The sequence below is a fragment of the Chrysemys picta genome, chromosome 1 (genome assembly GCF_011386835.1).
Source record: "Chrysemys picta bellii isolate R12L10 chromosome 1, ASM1138683v2, whole genome shotgun sequence".
NCBI classification, from domain to species: Eukaryota; Metazoa; Chordata; order Testudines; family Emydidae; genus Chrysemys; species Chrysemys picta.
This window is the reverse complement of record NC_088791.1, coordinates 204,458,078-204,478,155: the sequence shown is the minus strand read 5'-3', so window position 1 is coordinate 204,478,155 and position 20,078 is coordinate 204,458,078. Positions and strand designations below refer to the sequence as shown.

The 20,078-nt window shown below is 41.3% G+C and overlaps 2 protein-coding genes across 5 annotated transcripts in view; one reads left to right on the top strand and one right to left on the bottom strand.

Annotated features, from left to right (window-relative positions):
- The window catches only part of LOC135978000 (uncharacterized), a 1,156,726-nt gene that overhangs the window by 232,051 nt on the left and 904,597 nt on the right, over positions 1–20,078 (top strand). The gene's annotated exons all lie outside the window — the stretch shown is intronic.
- RPGR (retinitis pigmentosa GTPase regulator) overlaps positions 1–20,078 on the bottom strand; it is a 95,654-nt gene that overhangs the window by 36,871 nt on the left and 38,705 nt on the right. For 2 of the 4 annotated variants that reach the window (XM_065579031.1, XM_065579032.1), the window contains 4 exons: positions 10,887–11,073; positions 9,930–10,039; positions 7,141–7,206; positions 3,999–6,208 (listed from right to left, as the gene is read on the bottom strand). In XM_065579031.1, coding sequence (XP_065435103.1) covers positions 4,139–6,208; positions 7,141–7,206; positions 9,930–10,039; positions 10,887–11,073 — 2,433 coding nt within the window. In that variant the 3' untranslated portion in view covers positions 3,999–4,138. Of the gene's footprint in view, positions 1–3,997; positions 6,209–7,140; positions 7,207–9,929; positions 10,040–10,886; positions 11,074–20,078 lie in introns of those variants that run through there. The other 2 variants (XM_065579033.1, XM_024110833.3) reach the window with 2 other exon arrangements.

The following is a 20,078-nucleotide window of genomic DNA, read 5'->3' as shown; positions in this document are numbered from 1 at the left end:
TAGCACGAGTCTGTCTACCCGGGCTGGGAGACTCACTCTCTGCTGCAGTGTAGACAAACCCAAGACAGCCCCGCTGCCTGGCACAGCACATAAACTGGACCATGATGTCTATGTTGAAAAGGACAGCAGCACAGAAGGCCCCAATATTGCATTCTACAGCCACCAAAAATGGGGAAGCTGATATTTTAAAATGCCTTCTCTGGCAGGGGTTCTCAACCTTTTTCTTTCTGAGGCCCTCCCATCATGCTATAAAAACCTCCATAGCCTGCCTGTGCCACAACAGCTGTTTTTCTGCATATCCAGTAGATTAAAAGCCAGGGCTGGCCTTAAGGGGTAGCAGGCAGGTGTGGCCCCATACCACAGGGGCCCTGCAAAGCTGAGTTGCTTGGGCTTTGGCTTCAGCCCCACGTGTCTTGGGCTTCAACTTTCTACCCTGAGTCTAATACTGGCCATGCTCTCTGGTTTATTTTGGGGGACTCCCTGAAACCTGCTTGCAGCCCCGCCAGTGGTTGACCCTTGGTTGAGAACTGCTTTCCTAAGGGATAGCAATTTGCCTTTATAAATGAGAAAAGCTGAAGAGAGTAAAATACATAAACATCTTCTCTAGTCTGTAGGACATATTCTCCGTGTTTTTGGTAAACAGCATTGACTGTAAACTTTACTAAAGGTAGAACTTTCTGAATAAATGACTATATTTATGTATATTGGCATTTTCAGATAAAGTCATGCCAAAGCTTACTTTTGTTGAATTCAAATAAGTTTGGAAGTATGAAGGGGTGACATCTCTTTCAAAATTTTGAGTCTACTAAAGAAGATTTCAGAAGTACTGTTCCAGTGCTGCTTAAGTCCCGCAAATAAATCTTTGTGCATCTGCCAAGGAATATATAACCCAGACTGAACTATCATAGTATTGCCAGGGAAGTACTATACAACTGAATGACGGTATGAAAATTTGAGCAGGGCTGAATAGGTGTCAGTTCCAGTTATGTTCATGAAGTTAGAAGTCCCACAAGAGCCCAGTAATGTTGGTGTATTGTGCAGTTTATGAAACAGTTCCTTAGAAGAGCTGCAGCTGTAATGTGCTTATCCCCCTACAAAAGGAGTTATCCACATAGCAATATTAAATCAGCCTCTTCACTCTACGCATCCCTATCCAGTCAGGCCAAGATGATGGTTGGTCAGAAAGAAGCTTCCCCTCCCACCGCATGGCTGTACAAAGGCCATTCACAATAGTAATCCCTGCACTCCAAGGAGAAGAGACTGTTTGCTCTTGCAGTTCCCCAAACCAGGGAGGAGATGAGGCCATGACTTAGCTTCCCTTCTTCCCCTTCCTAATGGATATAGAAAACTGTACTCCCCACTTCAGCAAGGGGACTCTATTTACACAAGCGGTGGCTTGAAAGCAATGTTCTAGCTGTCAGTGAAGAATCAATCCCTGCTTGGATTTGGAGTAGAGATCATTGGTCTCAAAAGCAATAGCTCGTCGCCTAAACTAAAGAAGACTCGTATCTATCACCAGAAACAGCACATATAGTTAGAGGCCTGAAAGGAAACGATTAGGGTTTGTCATAACTATGCCAGGTGTTCGGTCTAAGGAAAACAGTTTCAGTCCTATACAAATCTCTTTTCAGCATTACCCTAAGTTAAATCACAACAATACTCCAGGAGCCCTAGGACTGATAATGCATCACTTGAGATCAACTTAGTAATGTATCTAAATATTTTCATAACAGTTCAATTCTTTTGCAGCATTTAAGCCATATAAATTAATCTCCATTAGAAAAGTCTGTTTTCAGTTCCTCAACCAATTCTGTTGTGCAACATACATACTGTTTACACAGGCCACTCTGCTTTGGTATCAGAATGCATACATGCACCCCTTTACCACACTGATATCAAACCAATAAGGTCCTCAGATCAATATTATGTATGCACCTGAGCTAGAAACAGTTGCATTTGGAGTTCATTTAATTTTGAGGACTACCTTGAACAGCACAATCTAGAAAATTCAGAAATGTACAAGTGTTATGTTTTCAGAGGCAAAAGTCTAAGCCACAAAACTAATTAGGTTGTGAAAGTCATCAGACAAACTCACATTATTGCTAGTGAAAATATTTTCTGAAGCTCGTGAAAAGGAACGAGTGACTAATTGAAAAACAGGAGAACAAATAGTATAGCTGATTAAGATTTATGGTGTTTGGTGATTTTCATGGAGGATAGGTCAATCAATGGCTATTAGTCAGAATGGCAGGGATGGTATCCCTAGCCCCTGTTTGCCAGAAACTGGGAATGGGCGACAGGTAATGGATCACTTGAGGATTACCTGTTCTGTTCATTTCCTCTGGGGCACCTGGCATTGGCCACAGTCGGTAGACAGGATACTAGGCTGGATGGACCTTTGGTCTGACCCAGTATGGCCGTTCTTATTACTAACTTACTACAACCTTTTTTGGAAATAAATTCTGGAGACAATGAATTAAAATATTTTAATACCAAGATGTTACAAAACAACATTTTTAAAAAAATGTTTCATAACCTCAATACAAGTACTGATTAACATTTTTACTGCTCGACATCTGTTAATTTCTCCCCGCACATTTTGATTTCCTCTTTCTCGTCTTGTTCTCATTTTGAAAGAGAGATTGAAGGAACTCTCTTCAGAGACTGTCAAGACCACTCCACAGGTTAGTCAACAGAGATTTGTCTACTTTAGGGTTTCCTATAGAAGCCACCAATATGGTATGGAAGTACTAAAGAAAATGCTGGATGACAAAAATCACCCATTTTTCACTTCCCCTCACCAGGCACACCATTACAAACATAGGGCAAATCCTTTAAAAATTCTTTGCTAAGAGTTTTAAAAATTGAAAAAAGGGGAACTTTGATTATTTAGAGTTTAGGGGAACACCAAATCTTTTAGAAATTCCAAAAAATTGTCTTTTCAGCCATTTAGCTCTTTTATGCCAATTTCCATTCTATTTCATCTAGATTCTAGACTTACTACATCTTCCTTTCATCACTTAGGCCCCGATCCTGCAAACAGTTACACACATGCTTAACTTTAGTACTGTGAGAAATCCGACTTGGAATTACTCATGGCAGTAAAATTAAGCATGTGTGTGTTTGCAGGATCAAGATCATTGTGATCCAAATTCCCATCCTTTGTTACCTAGGGGTATTGGGTGCCTGTCTGATGAGCTCCGTGAGGCAGGGACCATGTCTTCTCTGTATTGTATGGCCCAGAGTACATTAACAATGCTTAACAAGTAAATAAGAATGAAGAAACATTTCATGGCTCTGTATGGATCTGAGGTGAATTGCCTCTAATAATTAAATAGTTTTATCATCACTAACTGGATGTATTCTAACCACAATATATTTGGGGTCAGATTTTCAGAGGCCCCTGATTTCGTGTTCATATTTTTTAGCACACAATTGCATGTTGGCACCAGAATCAGAGACTAAGCTGAAGTCCTTTTGAAACATCAAGGCCTCAGTTTACAGAAACCAAGTACTGACCACATACTGGCACACACTGTCCTTTCTCGGATTTATTTGGCATTTTCTAACAAAGTATTTGTCTATAAGAACAAATGAATACATTGGCCTAGTAGAAATTAAGAGGAAAAGAACACAGTGGTGATATAGTTCTCAAAACTGAATTTTTATGATTTATTGATATTCCATTCATGTAAGGCACATCAACATGGTAGTTACCCCATAATCAAAACTAAATGTTTCAGCTCCAGAAATCTGATTAAAAAGGCAATTAAAATTACATTGTTACAACACAATTCATGCCATCATCCTAAAATTATGACAAAATTTGCATCAAGCAAATGCTGTGTCTCCCAGGGAATCACTTTCTGCAACTTTAATAGTGTGGTACACAGTAAAGATGAAAGTGATTTCACCAGAATTTATATCTGATAATTTGGTCTGATAAAGGTCACCAAACTCTTAATGTTTTCTGTAGCCCTTTAGGAAACTGGCACTTGGTGTTCGTATAATACATTTATTGAGACAATTAAAAAAAAACAAAACACTTTTAAAAAAAAGGATTATAGCTAAATAAACGTGGTATGGCACAATAATATCCTGAATGAATCTGTTTGAAGTAAATCTCCAGCATCTCATACTATTTTAGTGTCAAATAATGAGGTAGCACATTGTTCCAAAATTGTTCTGAATTGTGTAATCCATTCACTACATGTTGTTTTGTCTTTACTTTCTGTTTAGAGCTCTGTACAGCACTTCCTTTCTTCTCCTGCTTTTTTTTATTATGCTTCTGCAGATGCTTATTTTCTTTTATTTTTTCTCCAACATTCTCTTCTTCCTCCCCTTCTTCCCCCTCATCTTCACTGTCTCCCTCCCCATCCTCCCTCTCATCTTCCCCCTCCTCCTCTCCCTCTTCTTCCTCCTCACCCTCTTCTTCCCCTTCCCCCTCTTCTTCATCTTCATCCTCTCCCTCTTCTTCCCCCTCCCCTTCCCCCTCTCCCTCTCCCTCTCCCTCTTCTTCATCTTCTCCCTCTTCTTTCCCTTCCCCCTCTTCTTCATCTTCATCCTCCCCCTCTTCTTCCCCTTCCCCCTCTTCTTCATCTTCATCCTCCCCCTCTTCTTCCCCTTCCCCCTCTTCTTCATCTGCATCCTCCCCTTCCTCCCCCTCTTCTTCATCCTCCCCTTCCTCCCATTCCACTTCCCTCTCTTCTTCATCCTCCTTCTCTGCCTCTTCTTCCTCCTCTCCCTCCCCTTCACCTCCCTCTTCCTCCCTTTCACTGTCTTCATCCTCTTCCTCTTCATCCTCCTCTCCACCCTCACTCTCAGCCTCTACTTCTGTGTCTTCACTCTGCTCCTCCTTACATTTACCCTCCTTTCCTCCTTCTACCGTCTCTTCATCTTTCTTCTCCACTTCTCCCTTGCTCACTGTTTCTTCCTCTTTAAAATGACCCTTTTGACTTCTCTCTTCTGTGCCTCTTCTGTGATGATTCTCTTCAGCCTTTGCCTTTCTCTCATGATCATCTTCCGTTTCATACAGTGATTCAGCTTTTTCACTTTCTTCTCCATTACCTTTGTCCTCTTCATCTCCATCTCTTACTACTGAGGTATTATCATCATCATCATCTTTTCTAACCTCATTTTCATCTTCCTCCTCTCCAGATTCTACTTCACTATTAGTTTTTTCATCCTGGTTCTCCTTTTCCCTTTCACCATCTTTCATTCCCATTTCACTTTCTTCACTCTTCTCTGCCTGATTAAATTTTTCATTCTTAGCATCTCGCTGTGGGGCCTCATCAGGTTTATCATCAAACCTCTTCACTTTTGTTTCCTCTTCATTCAGGCTTTTTATATTGGTCTCTTCTGCACTCTCTCTCTGTTTATTTGTATCTTGCTCTTCTTCTGTCTCAGTATCTCTTTCTTCTAAATCATTCACATTTTCTACTGCTTCTATTTGCTTCTGTTTTCCGGTGTCTTTATAACGATCCTTGTGCATTTTTCTCCTCTGAAGTACATATTTTGCAAAATCATTACTACTTTCCTCACTTGAAGATGATGACACAGATACTGCTATTTGTTTAATGAATCTCTCCTTTTTCTTAAGTCCTCTCTGTTCTTCATTACTTTCTTCCCCTCTGACATATATTTCTCCATATTTGTCAGATGTCCTATCTTCATCCACTGCATCTTTACTTTCTTGTTTAACAGGTTTTTGGTTTTGTGCAGTTACTGAAATGGTCACTGGTTTGTTACTGGCTGCAGCAGGCAGTATATCTGTTTTAGGGGGGTGCTTAGATTTAATAGCTTTTTTTAACTTTTCAGTGGAAAAAAATAATTCTTTAGATTTATTACTGGAAAGACCGTAAGATGTGTCTTGTTTTCTAGGTTTAAGATTTTCTGCAGAGTCTTTCTTCCTTTTCACTAATTTGAGTTGATGTTTAACAGTTTGCTGAACATCAGACTTCAGTTTGCTAATAGTGTATGCCTGTTCTAGTTTATCTTGTATATGCTTTTTATTAGCCTTAATTTTCCCCACAAAGGCATCATAATCACTGCATTCTAGATCTGAACCATTTCCAAGAGACACTGAATTTAAAGACTGCTTTTGCAAAGAACCATCCGTTGATTTTGAACCCTCCTGCATGAAATTAAGATCAGTCTTTTTCAACCCACCCTTACCATCACTTTTCAGTGTCACATTTTTATTGTTCTTCTATTCCACATGAGAAGCAGAAAATTAAAAAGAAAGAAGGAAAGCATTAAGAACAAATTAAATGAGAACAAATGGAAAAGACTATAGACACATTTGAATAAGAAAAGATGTGTTTGATAGGACTAAAAAAAATGGCATAAAATACAGAATATTCCAAATAAAATTAATTTAAATAATACATAACTGTTTAAAGAATGAAACACTTATTGAGTAGGTTAAATGCACTCTACCAATTCTGGGATCAGTGTATTTACTATTGATCTAACGCTACTTTGTCTTTTTCTGGCTTAAATTTAAAATTTTCTTCTTATATACTTCATTTATCAATCATATTTTGTGTAATCAATTTTGAAATATAAGATTATGAGCGGATATTAATGTACCCCTAATATCAAAATTCTGTTATCACTTTAAAATTAATACAGGATGGTAAGACAGAAGTCTCAACTTTATAATGGAATAAAAGTATTATTGCCCAGTGAATCATTACATTTTACTGTAAAATTACATCCAGCATTTTGTAAACATGGTTACTTTACATATATTTTGACCTGGATTTTAATCCAAATATTCTAGTATCAGCAATCAAGTAAATGGCAAGTTATCATTACTGTATGTTACAAAATGTATAATGTAAGTTACAGTATACTGCCCCTTCAATTACAGTAATATTATGATGTCTCATCTCAAACTGCTCCAGACAGCCCCCTGCATCTGCACAGAGCCCCAGTGATTTCCTTGTAAACTCAGGGATCTACCCAATGGAGCCATTTGCAGCATCCAGGCCTAAAAGTTTTATGTAGGAAGAAGTCTATAGAAATTGAGGTTTCCTTTATGAGAATTAGGAGCAAAAAAGAGAAAGGAAAGAAAGAGGATGCCCTCTGAAAAGAGTTATACATTTTCTACATTTCAAACATGATTAATTACAGTACCTTTTGTTTTTGAACTGGTGATAATTTTAAGGACTGGTCACTGGGATTCAATCTCATCATATGTGTCTGAAAAGAATGGGGATACAAATTAAAGAATGAAATGTAAGCTAATTAATAAACATGAGTTAAATAAGAATGATACCTTTTTTTACATTTAATAGGTTTCATCAGAGGATCTAAAAATATTTCCCAAACATTAAGCCTGTCAATTAAATTGTAATTGAAACTGCTGTGAATAAATGTATTCTATTGTTTAATTATGTAAATTAAATTCTTCAGACCATTTAAAAATAATAATCTACAAGATGACATTTAAGAGGTCTCCAGTATATTCACACTGGGCTCATTCAAGTGATCTTAGGATCTAGGGGACACCTTTTTGTATTTTTTTTTTTAAAGGGTGCCTAAAGTTAGGCTTCCAAATCAGTGGCTTAATTTTAAATGTCTTGAGCACCCCACAGCTCCCACTGTTTTTCACTGTGAATTCCTGGATGCTAAGCATATTTGAAAATTCAGGCCATCGACTTATGTGCCTTGATATAGATTTAGGAGCCTAATTTCAGACATACACTTTTTAAAGTCTTGGCCAGGAAACATTCAAGTCCTATACATCTAAGAAACTACAGAATAGGATATTAATTTCGCTATAATTCAAAATTCTAATGCAGCTAAAAGAAAAGCAAAGATTGATCTATGGGGACTTATACCACCACACTGTCTTGCAGACCGTAGTAAGATAGCACTTTCTGAGATAAGAAGAAATAATAAAATAATAATAATAATAAAAAATTAATAATAAAAAAGGCATGAGGAAACTCCAGGCAGCAACACCTGGGTTTTGCTAAAGAACTGTTAAGACTAACAAGGATATGAGAAAACAGTTGAGTCAGGAAAAGACATGTTTTCATTTAAGATGAAAGCTGCAATTTCAACTGTGATGTTTTACTAAATTAACCCCCACATTTATTTGATTTCCAAGAGTCATGATGCAGTTTTGAGAACACCACAGAGGGGAAACTGAGGCAGTGTCAGAGTCCAAAACAGCTACAGCATGGTATCATGAAATACATGAACATCTTAATACCACTATGCACACAGCCTGAGGAAAAAGACTGTCAAATTACCATTTTTAGCAAACAGTTCAATTCCGCTTTTAATGAACCAACAGTTTGCCATTCTGTAACCATCTACAAGTACACTTTGAAGCCACCTTCCATGCATCACAGAGTTCTGACTACTACCGTAGTGCCTTTTCACTTAAATATGAAAGGGGGGGGGATCCTCAGTTTCTCCCATGGTCACAATCAATTCTCTTTTAGAAAGAAAATCTGTCCCCGCTGCAATAAGATCAATCGCCGACTGAATGGCAGTAACTAATACCTTATCTCATGATCAGAACCATGTACAGAATTGCTGATTTTCCCCCGAACCAACAACATTTTAGTTTCTAAGAGAGTTTTTTAAAAATATAAATACCCACATATCCCGTCTACTAACACCATAAAAAAAACACCACCAAGGCTTTTCATGCCTTTGGGGCCTACAAAAAACTGTCATTGCTGCCATTTAGAATTGGAGTAGCTGTGCTGTAAACAGGTAATTTCGCACGGGGAAGAATAATCACTTCTATTTCCATCTTGATACATTTTCCTGAAACAGAGATCTTTTCAAACAGCTACTTAAAAATATATTTCTACTACTTCTATATCGGTCTATTAACAGAAAGGCACCTCTGAATTTGTTCATAACCCAGTATACAAAAAAACAAAAAACACAAAAAAGTGAAAATATGCCTGGCATACAGACAGTACATGATGAATGCAAGATATTAAAAACAGATTTCTTCATATGTTAGTAAATTCTTCAAGACCTATTTTAATTTGTATATTTGGCAATTTTTACACCAAATATGTATGGAGTATTTTCACCATTCTTTTACAAATGTTTACAGGGACCCTCGGTTGGGGCCCGGAGTAGTGAGCGGGCTTGGGGAAGTGGCTGGACTGTTGGACAGAGATATCCAACTCTCTTCCCCCCCCCCCCGAAGGGGGAAACCTGGATAATGATACGGCCGGAGGGCTGAGTTGCAAAGAGGACGCTGCAGGTCTGGAAGCTAAGAGAGGAGCCATAGGCCTGGTTGGGGATATGGGTGTTGGCCTTGAGCTAATCCCCAGCATGACCAGGAGGAGGCGGCAATCTGGCTATGAGGACCACGCCCTGTGACAGGCTCCTATGATGAATCAATTAGGAAACAAAGACAAAGCAAGAGGTGCACATACATCAGTGAATATGGTTAGCACTACCAACCTTCAACCTTTGCAACTAAGATGGCTAGTACATTTTAGCAGGACTCTGTGCAGTTCTTGCATAGATGAGAATAAAGTTCATGCTACCATTTTATTTTTTGTTTTTATCTACTTTTCTCTCTTTCTTGAATGAATGGTATCTGGTTTAAACACAATTATAATTTGGATTGTGACTATTAATATTCAAGAAACAAATACCAATTGTCCATCCTGGGAGACATGAAAGGTCCTATTCTCTGAGGAGGAAAAACAAAGAGGTGGAGTCCACTAACTCAAACATGCCAAGGACATAAAGGGATTGTGCTCCTTGTAGTAACAGATGCCCCAGATTGGGGTCTGTGCTGGCATAAAGGGAGCCCCTAGAACTTGGGGGTACCAAGGTATGGTGACTACTTTTATTACAGCCATATCACAAAAAATGTTACTGCTATGTTTTCCCTCAAAATGATTGCTAAGCCACAATTTTAGTAGTGAGTATTTTACCATATTTAGAACATCCGTTGTGTTTCCAAGGCTTCTGTCATCACTTTCCTTATCTGAATCTTCCTCTGTGGTACTTTCTTCAGGTTTCTCTTTTTCCTGCTTCCGATCCTCTTAAAAATAAAACAAGAAATATAAACAATAAGTACAATAAATTGGAGCAGGTGATATATAGCAAGCCAAACATCACCCTTATGTGGTAGGGAAGTATTATTATCCTTACACAGATGGTGCCTTAGCTCCCTGACATGCCCCATCCCCTAACCCCGGGTGGCAGTTCCTCCACATTAGTTTAGGTTAAGACCAGAATGAAGTCTAGCAGACCAATGCATCCCAGGGCATTGCAAGTCTCAGCTCATTTTTGCAGATTTTCAATGCAAAAGAGTCACCTGAAGCAAAGTTCCTTTCAGGTGAGCCTTTTAGTAATATTGTACTTTTTAATTTCCAAGGAAGAAACAGTCTTGTGGTTAAGGTACAGAATTGGGAAAGACCCAGGTTTTCTTCCTAATTCTGCCACTGACACTTGTAGTGTCTTGGACAAGTCACTTAATCACTCTGTGTGGCAGTTTCCTTATTTATAAAATGAGGATAACAATTACCTACTTTACAGGGCTGTTGTGAGGCTAAACTCATGTATGTTTGAGGTCTTTAGATAGCAGGAACTATAGGTAAACAGTAGCAGTTGTTTTTTCTTTCAATTAACCCTCCCTGCGAAATCCTTAAACATCTTTTCCACAAAAGGGCTGGGGAGGAACAGATTCCCCAGCACTACTTTCCAGCCTTTGTTTTTGTGCTCTCTCAGAGTCTGGCCAGCAAACACTGGGTTGAGACCCAGGTGTGGTGCTCAGTCGCAAGTTATGAAAGTCCTCAATCTTCAAATGAGTGGTTCTCTCACATAAGTACAAACAGTATATATCTAGCGCTTGGAAGACGGCAACAAACAGAAACATTATGTTTCACCTGTTTTACAGTCCACAGTAGATTCAATCGCTTTATTTGTATTCACTTCCGTTACAGCAGGATGGTTTGTTGTGAGTAAACTGAGTGGGACAGTGTTGCTGGCAGCACATAAAGTTGGTTTTAGGGAGCCTTCTCCCAATGGAGGTAACGTTCGCACCATTCGACAAAACTGTTCTGGAGATTTTTCCTTAAAAAAATTTTTTTTTAAAGAAAGTGTTGAGAACATTCTGAGACTGATAAGAGAAAATCACCTTCTCATACTTTAATTACAGTATTTGCTAGAGGAAAATACTGTAATTAAGTATGATAAAAGCTGTTTGTACTCTTCAATTATTTGAAGTCCTAAAAAAATTGATAGGTATATTAAGCTGATGCTTTCCACACAACAGTCAAATAATTGTTCGATATCTTAAAATAAGCAACAATAAAAAAGAGCTTCCATTATGATTTTAAAAGAATGAGAGTTTATTTAATTCACAATTTAGGTACATAGAATATTTTCCCTTTATTCTGTATTTATCTACATTCTGTAGAATGGAAACTGGATTTCAAAATTCAAAAGGTATCAAAAGGGCACAATGGCCTTCAAGAGAGATATCTTTTTAATATTAAACTAACAGTAATTTGAACAGATCAAAATTCAAAAATTCACACATTTCTACACTCATTTCAAATGTAAGAATCTGTAGAAATATTATAGTATGTTTCATTACATGATACATAATAATAGCATCAGAGCTTAGCATAAACAAAGCTTGGAAGCTGGTTTCTGAAGAAAAATGGGCTTGTGTGATTTCCTGTTTCTTCATGATGTATAAAGAAGGCATGAAAAGTTTCTCCTCCCCAATGCTAAAGTCATCCCCTTTTTCTTTTCCTGGTTTTTACATTATAAATTCAAATGTTCTCTACACTGTTTCTCCCCACCCCCCAAAAGACACTATGGACAACTGGCGAACTGGTGGTTTTATGACACCACAGATATCAAGGAAGCAAAACCTTATTACTTAAGAGGAAGTAATTTTTATTCAGGTTAACAAAACAAAAACCAAACACCAATTTAACTCACACATTAGATAAACAGACAAGAAATCTCCTAATTTACTTCTCAGGGGCCTCCAAAGGAAGCCCCTGGAAAAACAGGGAAAGTGAGATTCAACATTCCTGATATCTCTAAAGAGAGGAACAAAAAGCAGCAGGCTCTTACACATTGTTAAATTTCAGGCCTCTACAGATCATAAAAAAGCAAAACAGGGCAATTACCCATTTTTTCCCCATCATCAAGTAAGAAGAGGTTACTCATCTTGTGCAGTAACTGGAGTTCTTCCAGATGTGTGTCACTGTGGGTGCTCCACATCAGGTGTGCTTGCACCCTGCACCTTTGACTGGAGATTTTAGTTGCAATGCCTGTTCCGCCTGCACATGCATCCTACATATCCTTCTGCCCCACATTCAGGCTATACGGGGGTGCAAAAGTGAATCACCCTCAGTTCCTTCTCTACCATAAAGTCCCACCAGGGAGACGCTAAAGCAGAAGGGAAGGAGGGCAGCTAGTGGAGCACTTACAGGGACACACATCTCAAAGAACTCCAGTTACTACATAGGGTGAATAACCTCTCCTCCTTCAATTAGTGTTCCTGTGAATGCTCCACTTCAGGTGACTCTCAAGCAGCACCCTGTAAGGAGGCGGGAGATTAAGAGCAGAGGAAAGAACTGCATTGTCTACTGCAGCATCTGATCTTGCAGCAGGAACGAAGGCATAATGGTTAGAAAAAGCATGAACAAAGGACTATGTTGATGCTCTACAGATTTCTGCAACTGGTATGACTTTAAGTAAGGCTACAGATTTTATATAGTGCTCTTATGGAATGTGCTATCACTCTCGAAGGAGGCTGAACCTGAGTTTGGTTGTAATAGACCTTAATACAGCCGGAGATCCACTTTGATAACCTTCTGTTTGAACATTACCGATGCCCTGTTTCTGTCCGCAATGGAGACAAACAATCTAGATCTAAACAGCCTGGTCCTAGCTAGATAAAAGGCTAATACCCTCCTAACATTTAGGATATAGAATATAGCTTCCTGACTCTGATGTGGTTGGGGGGGGGAGGGGGAAAACAGGAGATAAATAGTTTAATATGAAATTCTGATGACACCTTTGGCAAAAATCTTGGAAGGGGCCACAGCATACTTTGTCTCTGGTGAATACCATAAATGGGGAGTCTGCCGTTAAAGCCCTCAGTTCTCCAACCCTGAAGGCAGACATGATGGCCACCAGAAAAGCTATCTTAATTGATAAATTTAATAAAGAACACACAGCTAGTGGCTCAAAAGGATGTTTCATGAGGCAATTAAGAACTAGGTTCAGGTCCCAGCTGGGACTAATATCTCTGATTTGAGGGGAGAGATCCAATAGACCTCTTAGGAATCTTGCCATGATTGGGTGAACGAAGACCAAAAAAAAATCCTTATGGATAAAGTGAATTGAAGCTAAGTGGAGCCTAATGGAATTCACAAAAAATCCTGATGTTTTCAATTCCAACAGGTAATCCAATACAATGGGAAGAGAACAGTGAGTCCTTAATGTTACACCAAAGATGATATTTTCATTTCAGGAGGTAAGTATTTCTTGTAGATTTTTTTCTACTATCTAATACAGTGCTCCTCACTATTTCTGAAGTGGGGGCCACTTTGGAAAAAAACCTTCAATGTGAGAGCCACATCAACTACTAAATTAACACATTGCTTCCTATTCCTTAATGATGTAATGTTACAGAGCCACTCGTGTAACTAAAACAAAGTCTACTTGTACAATAAAACGATACTCCTTTTATAAAATAATAACCAGGAAAATATATGGAATTAAAAAGGCACCTATGCGAGTAAACTTTTTAAGAGCAGAATAATGCAAAACTTACTTTAAAAACTGGATGAGTGAAAGTGTGCCTGTTCCTCCTTGACTTTGTTTATGCAGTATTTGTAATCTGTCATCGCAATCCTAGTAAGGCAATCCAAATGTTTGTTGGTCAATTTATTCCTCTGTTTTCTTTTCACCCCTCTGGCTGTGGGGTGGGGCTGGGGATAAGGGGTTCAAGGTGCAGGAGGGGGCTCAGGGCTGGGGCAGAGGGTTGGGGGTCTGAGGGCTCTGACTGGGGGGTATGGGCTCTGAGGTGGGGCCAGGGATGAGGCGTTTGAGGTGCAGGCAGGCTGCCCTGGGGCTAGAGGACTCCCCCCAGCCCTCTCCCTGCTGACAGCAGCTAGCTCCGGGGAAGGGGTCTTTCTCCCCCCTGCTGGCAGGCAGCCCGGAGCTCTGGGAGAGGGGCCCGTCTCTCCCCTCTGGCAACAGGGAGCTCCGGGGCCGGGGGAGAGGCCCACAGCAGCCCTGCAAGCCCCAACTTGATCCCCTCCCCAGTTCCTGCCCAGCCTCACCTCTCTCCTCTCCAGGTCCCTGCTGGATGGCCCTTTAGAGCTGCTGCATGGCTATTTGTAGCCTGCTGCGCAGCCGTGCAGCTTAGAGGAATTTAGCAAGCCACGCTTAGGGTCGATGGGAGTCACCACTGGCTCACAGGCCTTGCAATGAAGAACACTGATCTAATAAAACGTGTTGTACTTCTGATTAACAGGATCTCTCTACTTCAGAAAACCTTTGAGGAACCAATCTGCAGGTTGGGGTGAAGTGTTTAACTGGCATGCTGAGTCAGCAGATGAGAACTGACTGGAAGATGCTATGGAGCACCAGAATTGAGTCTAATTAGACAGGGATCCAAAACTTGTTTGAATAACGCTGGTGCAAGCACTATTAACCTGGCCTGATCTTGTGTGACCTTGTTAAGAACCTTCAACAACAACAGTGTCTGTGGATAAGCGTAAAGAAGATCCCTAGTCCATTAAATGAAAAAAGTGTCTCCTATGGGCTGAGGACTGAGACCCTTCTGGAGCAATACTTGATGCATTTTGCACTGGCTGCTGTTGCAAACAGGTGAGCCTCTGGGAACCCTCAAGCTATGAATACTGTGTCAAGGACTCAAGAGTCCAGTTATCAATCGTAATTTAGAAAGAAATCTCTGCTGAGGTCATCTGCCATGGTATTCTGAATACCAGGGAGGAAAGAAACTGCAATGACTATCTGGTTGGCTATGCACCAATGCCAGAGGTTTGATCACTTCAGCACAGAGATGGGGAATGTGCTCCTCCCTGACAGTTGATATAGTACATGTATTTCACATTGTCTGTCATTCTCTTTACTGACTTGACTCTGATTAGAAGTGTAAAGCATAGGCCAGCAATTCTGACCACTCTCAATTACAGACAATTGATGAGGAGAAGCTGCTCTTGTAGTGAGCATTTGCCTTGTATCTTCTGAGGTCCCAGATGTATCCCTCTACCCAACACTGAATCATCTGACATTATCATTATGGTAGGAGGGTACTGTGCAGGTTTTGGTCAGGTCCTTCAACCAGTTGAATGACCATAGAACCCATTGGGGAACAGACACTAATCTTCCCTTAATGTGCTTGCTTGATTTGTAAGCCATTCAAAGCCATCCAGGGAGACTTCGGAAATGTAATCTGGCATGTTGCACTACAAAGACGTAAACTGATGTGTGCCCCAGCAGTTGATGACAATCTCTTACTGTTACTTGAGGACTGCCATGAATCCTTGAGATAAGACTCAGTGTGAGATATCTGCTGGAAGAGACACATGTTCTGCCTGTCACTGCATCCAGGCAAGCTCCTATGATATCTAGATACTGTACTGGAGTCAAAACAGACTTAGAGGTTGAGTTGAAGGCCCAGGCTGTGGAACAGAGAACACGTCATCTTTACAGCCACCAACACTTCCTGATAAGATCTGCCCCAATCAACAAATCATCCAGATACGGGGAAATTATTATACCCAGACAACGTAGGTGGGTGGCAACTACCACCAGAATTTTTGAGAATACCCTGGAGCAGAAGATAGCCTGAAAGGGAGCATGTGATATTTGTGTTTGTTGTTGATTAGAAAATGAAGAAACCTCTTGTATGAAAGGTGAATAGCGACATGAAAACGTGTCTTATAGGTCAAGAGTCACAAATCTTGGTTTCCTGGCCAGGGGCTCAGATGATCTATGGTAAGTTGAATTGGGGGCTGGGCATGATCTTTGTGCCCTCTGAGACTTACTAAATCTCTTATTTACAGGCGTATAAATCAGGATCTCAGCATAGCTTTCGAGTCCTTTAAAATGTGGAAAGATGTATCCATTGAGTCTCAAAAAGCTTGTGAATATCAAAGGGAAGGTCCTCAGTGGTACTCTGGACCTCTATTGGGAAGCCTTACAACAGCTGCAGCCCAAGACGCTTTTCTCAGACTGTGCTGCAGTATCTGAAGCATCCAAGGAGACCTGGAGCAATGTTTTTGCCAGGAGCTGACCCTCTTGAATAATGACCTTAAATTGGTCACAATGTTTCTCTGGCAAATGATCAATAAAGGAATTAAATTTGTTGTAATTCAAATTGGCATACTTTGCTATGAGCACCCGATGGTTCACTATTCTAAAATGAAGTGTGGCTGAAGCTTTATGGCCAAAAAGATAGCGCTTCTTGTGGTCCTTGCTGTATGGGGTGGACTTTGAGATATATTGTTTACCCCATTCATTTACAGACTTCACTACCTGAGAATTTGGCACTAGGTGAGAAAATAGAAATTATGATTTCCTGGAAGGGACATAATACTTTTTAATCCACCTCCTTGCGGATAAGCAGTGCGGTAGCTGGGGTTTGCCAAACAGTCTTAGCAGGTTCCATAAGAGCTTTGTTGACCGGAATGGCAATCCTCAAGAATTTTGACATAGGTAAAATATGTAGGAGTTTATGGTGTGACTCCTGAACTGTGTGTCAGCAATTTCATCAGTTCCTGTAACTACCTGAAATCATCTGCCAGAGAAAATGGTGGAGACATCACAACTTCTTCAGACGATGAGAAAATATTTGTAAGAGGTGTTACCTCCTTGTCTGCCCTTGATTCCAACTCCACAAAGGTTCTCTCCCCTGGCATTCATAGTGCCACAGGTGGTTGGGGAATGTACTCTTCTTTGCTTCCTTCGGTGGTGTGATAACTTCATCACAAAACTGTTGACAGAATGCCCATAGCTCCCAACAAGGCCACTGGTGGGGGGGCATATGGGATAGGTGGAGGCAACCATCTCTCTTCTTGCCACATGGGTGTCCTTTGAGGTCTATCCTCCTCCAATGCCTCAGTGTAGGAGAGGCAGCAATGTGTTCTAGAGTAGACAGGGGAAGCCTATTCTGAAATTTGAGAGTCCGAGGATCCTCATCAACATATCCAAGGGGGGGAGGAGGGAAAATAACTGTTCTGCTTGTGTTGTAAACGAGGGTGAGTATGATATTCTAGATGATGGATGGGGTCAGTGACCAAGTAAAACTTGATGAGGGTAAACCCCCGGTACCAGTTAGCAGAGGAGATTCTGACTCTGAAGATACTAGAAGATCCTTAGAGTATCTAAATTCTATGGCATCAACGACAGGGCCAAGAAAGAACCCGTGGAGGACAGCTTCGGTACTGATGTAGCTGGCACCAAGTGCTTGGCATAGGAATAAGTAGACTCTAATTACACCAGTCGAGCAGTCTTCAGTAGCAAAGACTTCCAAGTGGCCAGTACCAACTGATGTTCAGGGATGAGACTAAAATTCTTCTGGGAAGAGTGTCTATGGCTCTGGGTATGATACCTGAGTTCGGTACTGAGTCTGTCTTTGAGGACTGACTCCTTGAAACGGTCTTCCCGGTCTTTGCAGTACCGGAATCACTTAGCCCCTGCATGATACTCCCCTGGGGACCTGAGGTCTACATAGCCTTCTTGTGCACCACTGATCAAGACTTTCTCAGAGATTTACTCTTTATCTCTTTCTGAATAGAGGCAGATGCCAAGGCTACCTTTGCTGAGGTCTTTGGTGCCATAGATGCAATCAGTGCCATGATACTGCCTCCATCTCTATCGACCTCCAGTGACCAGGATACTGATGTGGATGGGGCACAAGCTGTCCTGGGACATCTATATACAGGGTCATCTTCCGCCCTGGATCTGAAGCCAGTTTTAAGGCTTGCGCCATCATCAGGAGTTTAAACTTGATCTCCCTATTTTTTCAGGATCTGTCATTGAAGGAAGTGCAGATTATGCACTTACTGGGAATAGGAGTATCTCACAAACAACGAAGGCACTGAGAATGCCTGATTGGGACAGCCTCACAGCAATAGAGGCACCTTTTAAATCCTGCGGAACCTGGATCACCCAAGCAAAATAACAAAAAATGACCCCTAAATAGGGAAAGATTTTACAACAATATTTTTTTTTAGAGAAAGGAAAAGAAAAAAGGGAACTACAAACACTAAATAAAATAACTAACTGCATACAACGGCCTGGTCTACATTATGAGTTTAGGTTGAATTTAGCAGCGTTAAATCGAATTAACCCTGCACCCATCCACACAACTAAGCCAAAACTATTTTTGTCAACATAAAGGGCTCTTAAAATCGATTTCTGTACTCCTCCCCGACGAGGGGAGTAGCACTGAAATCAACATTGCCGGTTTGAATTAGGGTTAGTGCGGACGCTATTGGCCTCCGGGAGCTATCCCACAGTGCACCATTGTGACCGCCCTGGATAGCAATCTGAACTCAGATGCACTGGCCAGGTAGACAGGAAAAGCCCCACGAACTTTTGAATTTCATTTCCTGTTTACCCAGCGTGGAGCGCTGATCAGCACAGGTGACCATCAGCTCCCTAAGAGCTCCAGCATGGACCGTACAGGAGATACTGAATCTGATCTCTGTATGGGGAGATGAATCTGTTCTATCAGAACTCCGTTCCAAAAGACGAAATGCCAAAACATTTGAAAAAGTCTCCAAGGCCATGATGGACAGAGGCCACAACAGGGACTCAACACAGTGCTGTGTGAAACTGAAGGAGCTGTGACAAGCGTACCAGAAAGCCAAAGAATCAAATGGACGCTTACTGAGGGAGGGGCGACTGACGACTGTAGCTATCCCACAGCTCCTGCACTCTCCAAAAACCATTTGAATTCTGGGTTGAGCTCCCAATGCCTAAAGGGTCAAAAACATAGTAGCGGGTGGTTCAGGGTATATGTCGTCAGCTCCTCCCCTCTCCCTCCTCCTCCCCCGCTCCCCCTCCCCCGCCGTGAAAGCAAAGGGGAAAAATTCATTTCTTGCCTTTTTTCACTGTCACCGTATATCTACTGGATGCTGCTGGCAGATGCGGTGCTGCAGCGCTACACAGCAGCATCCCTTTGCCTTGCCTTGCAGACGGTGCAGTATGACTGGTAACCGTCATTGTCATCCCGTGGGTGCTGCTGGCTGGCCTTGGTGAGGTTGGTCGGGGGCGCCTGGGCAGACATGGGAATGACTCCAGGTCATTCTCTTCTTTAAGTTTAGTGTAATGGAGATTCAGTCCTGCCTGGAATATCATGCCAGTTGGAGGCTTCTGCCTCAGGCTGCTCTCCCAGGTGGAAACACCGCGCGGTCACACCTACCCCAGCCTACCCCTTGCTACCAGGGCTCACAATCAGATACTTAGACCTCTACATTTTGCTGCAAATAAAAAAATAAAGCTGCCGTTTAGAACTGTCCCCCAACATACAGATCCTGGGACATTTTGTATTTTACCAGTGTCAACCAAAGGCCCACACACAAATGGAGATTCAGTCCTGCCTGAGCTTCTATCTTAGTGCTTATCACAGATTCCTATTTTCAGCTATAGGCTGAGCAAGTGCAGAATGGTGGTGCACTCTACTTCGCTGTAAGCCAACCACCCTGCCCTCCCCTCCCCCCCTTTGATCTCTGCTTGCAGAGGCAATAAAGTCAGTGTTGTTTCAAATTCATGCATTTTTTATTACTTCATCACACAAATGGGGGGATAACTGCCAAGGTAGCCCGGGAGGGGTGGGAGAGGAGGGAAGCAATGGGTGAGGTTGTTGTAGGGGCATCCCCTAGAATGGCATGCAGCTCATCATTTCTGCGGGATGTCTGGGGCTCTGACCTGGAGCGGCCGTTTGCCTCTCTGGTCCTTTAGTAGGCTTGCCTGATATTCTAGGCAGGACTGACTCTCCATTAGACAAAACTTAAAGAAAAGAATGACCTGGGGAGTCATTCCCATTTTTGTCCAGGCGCCCCCGACCAACC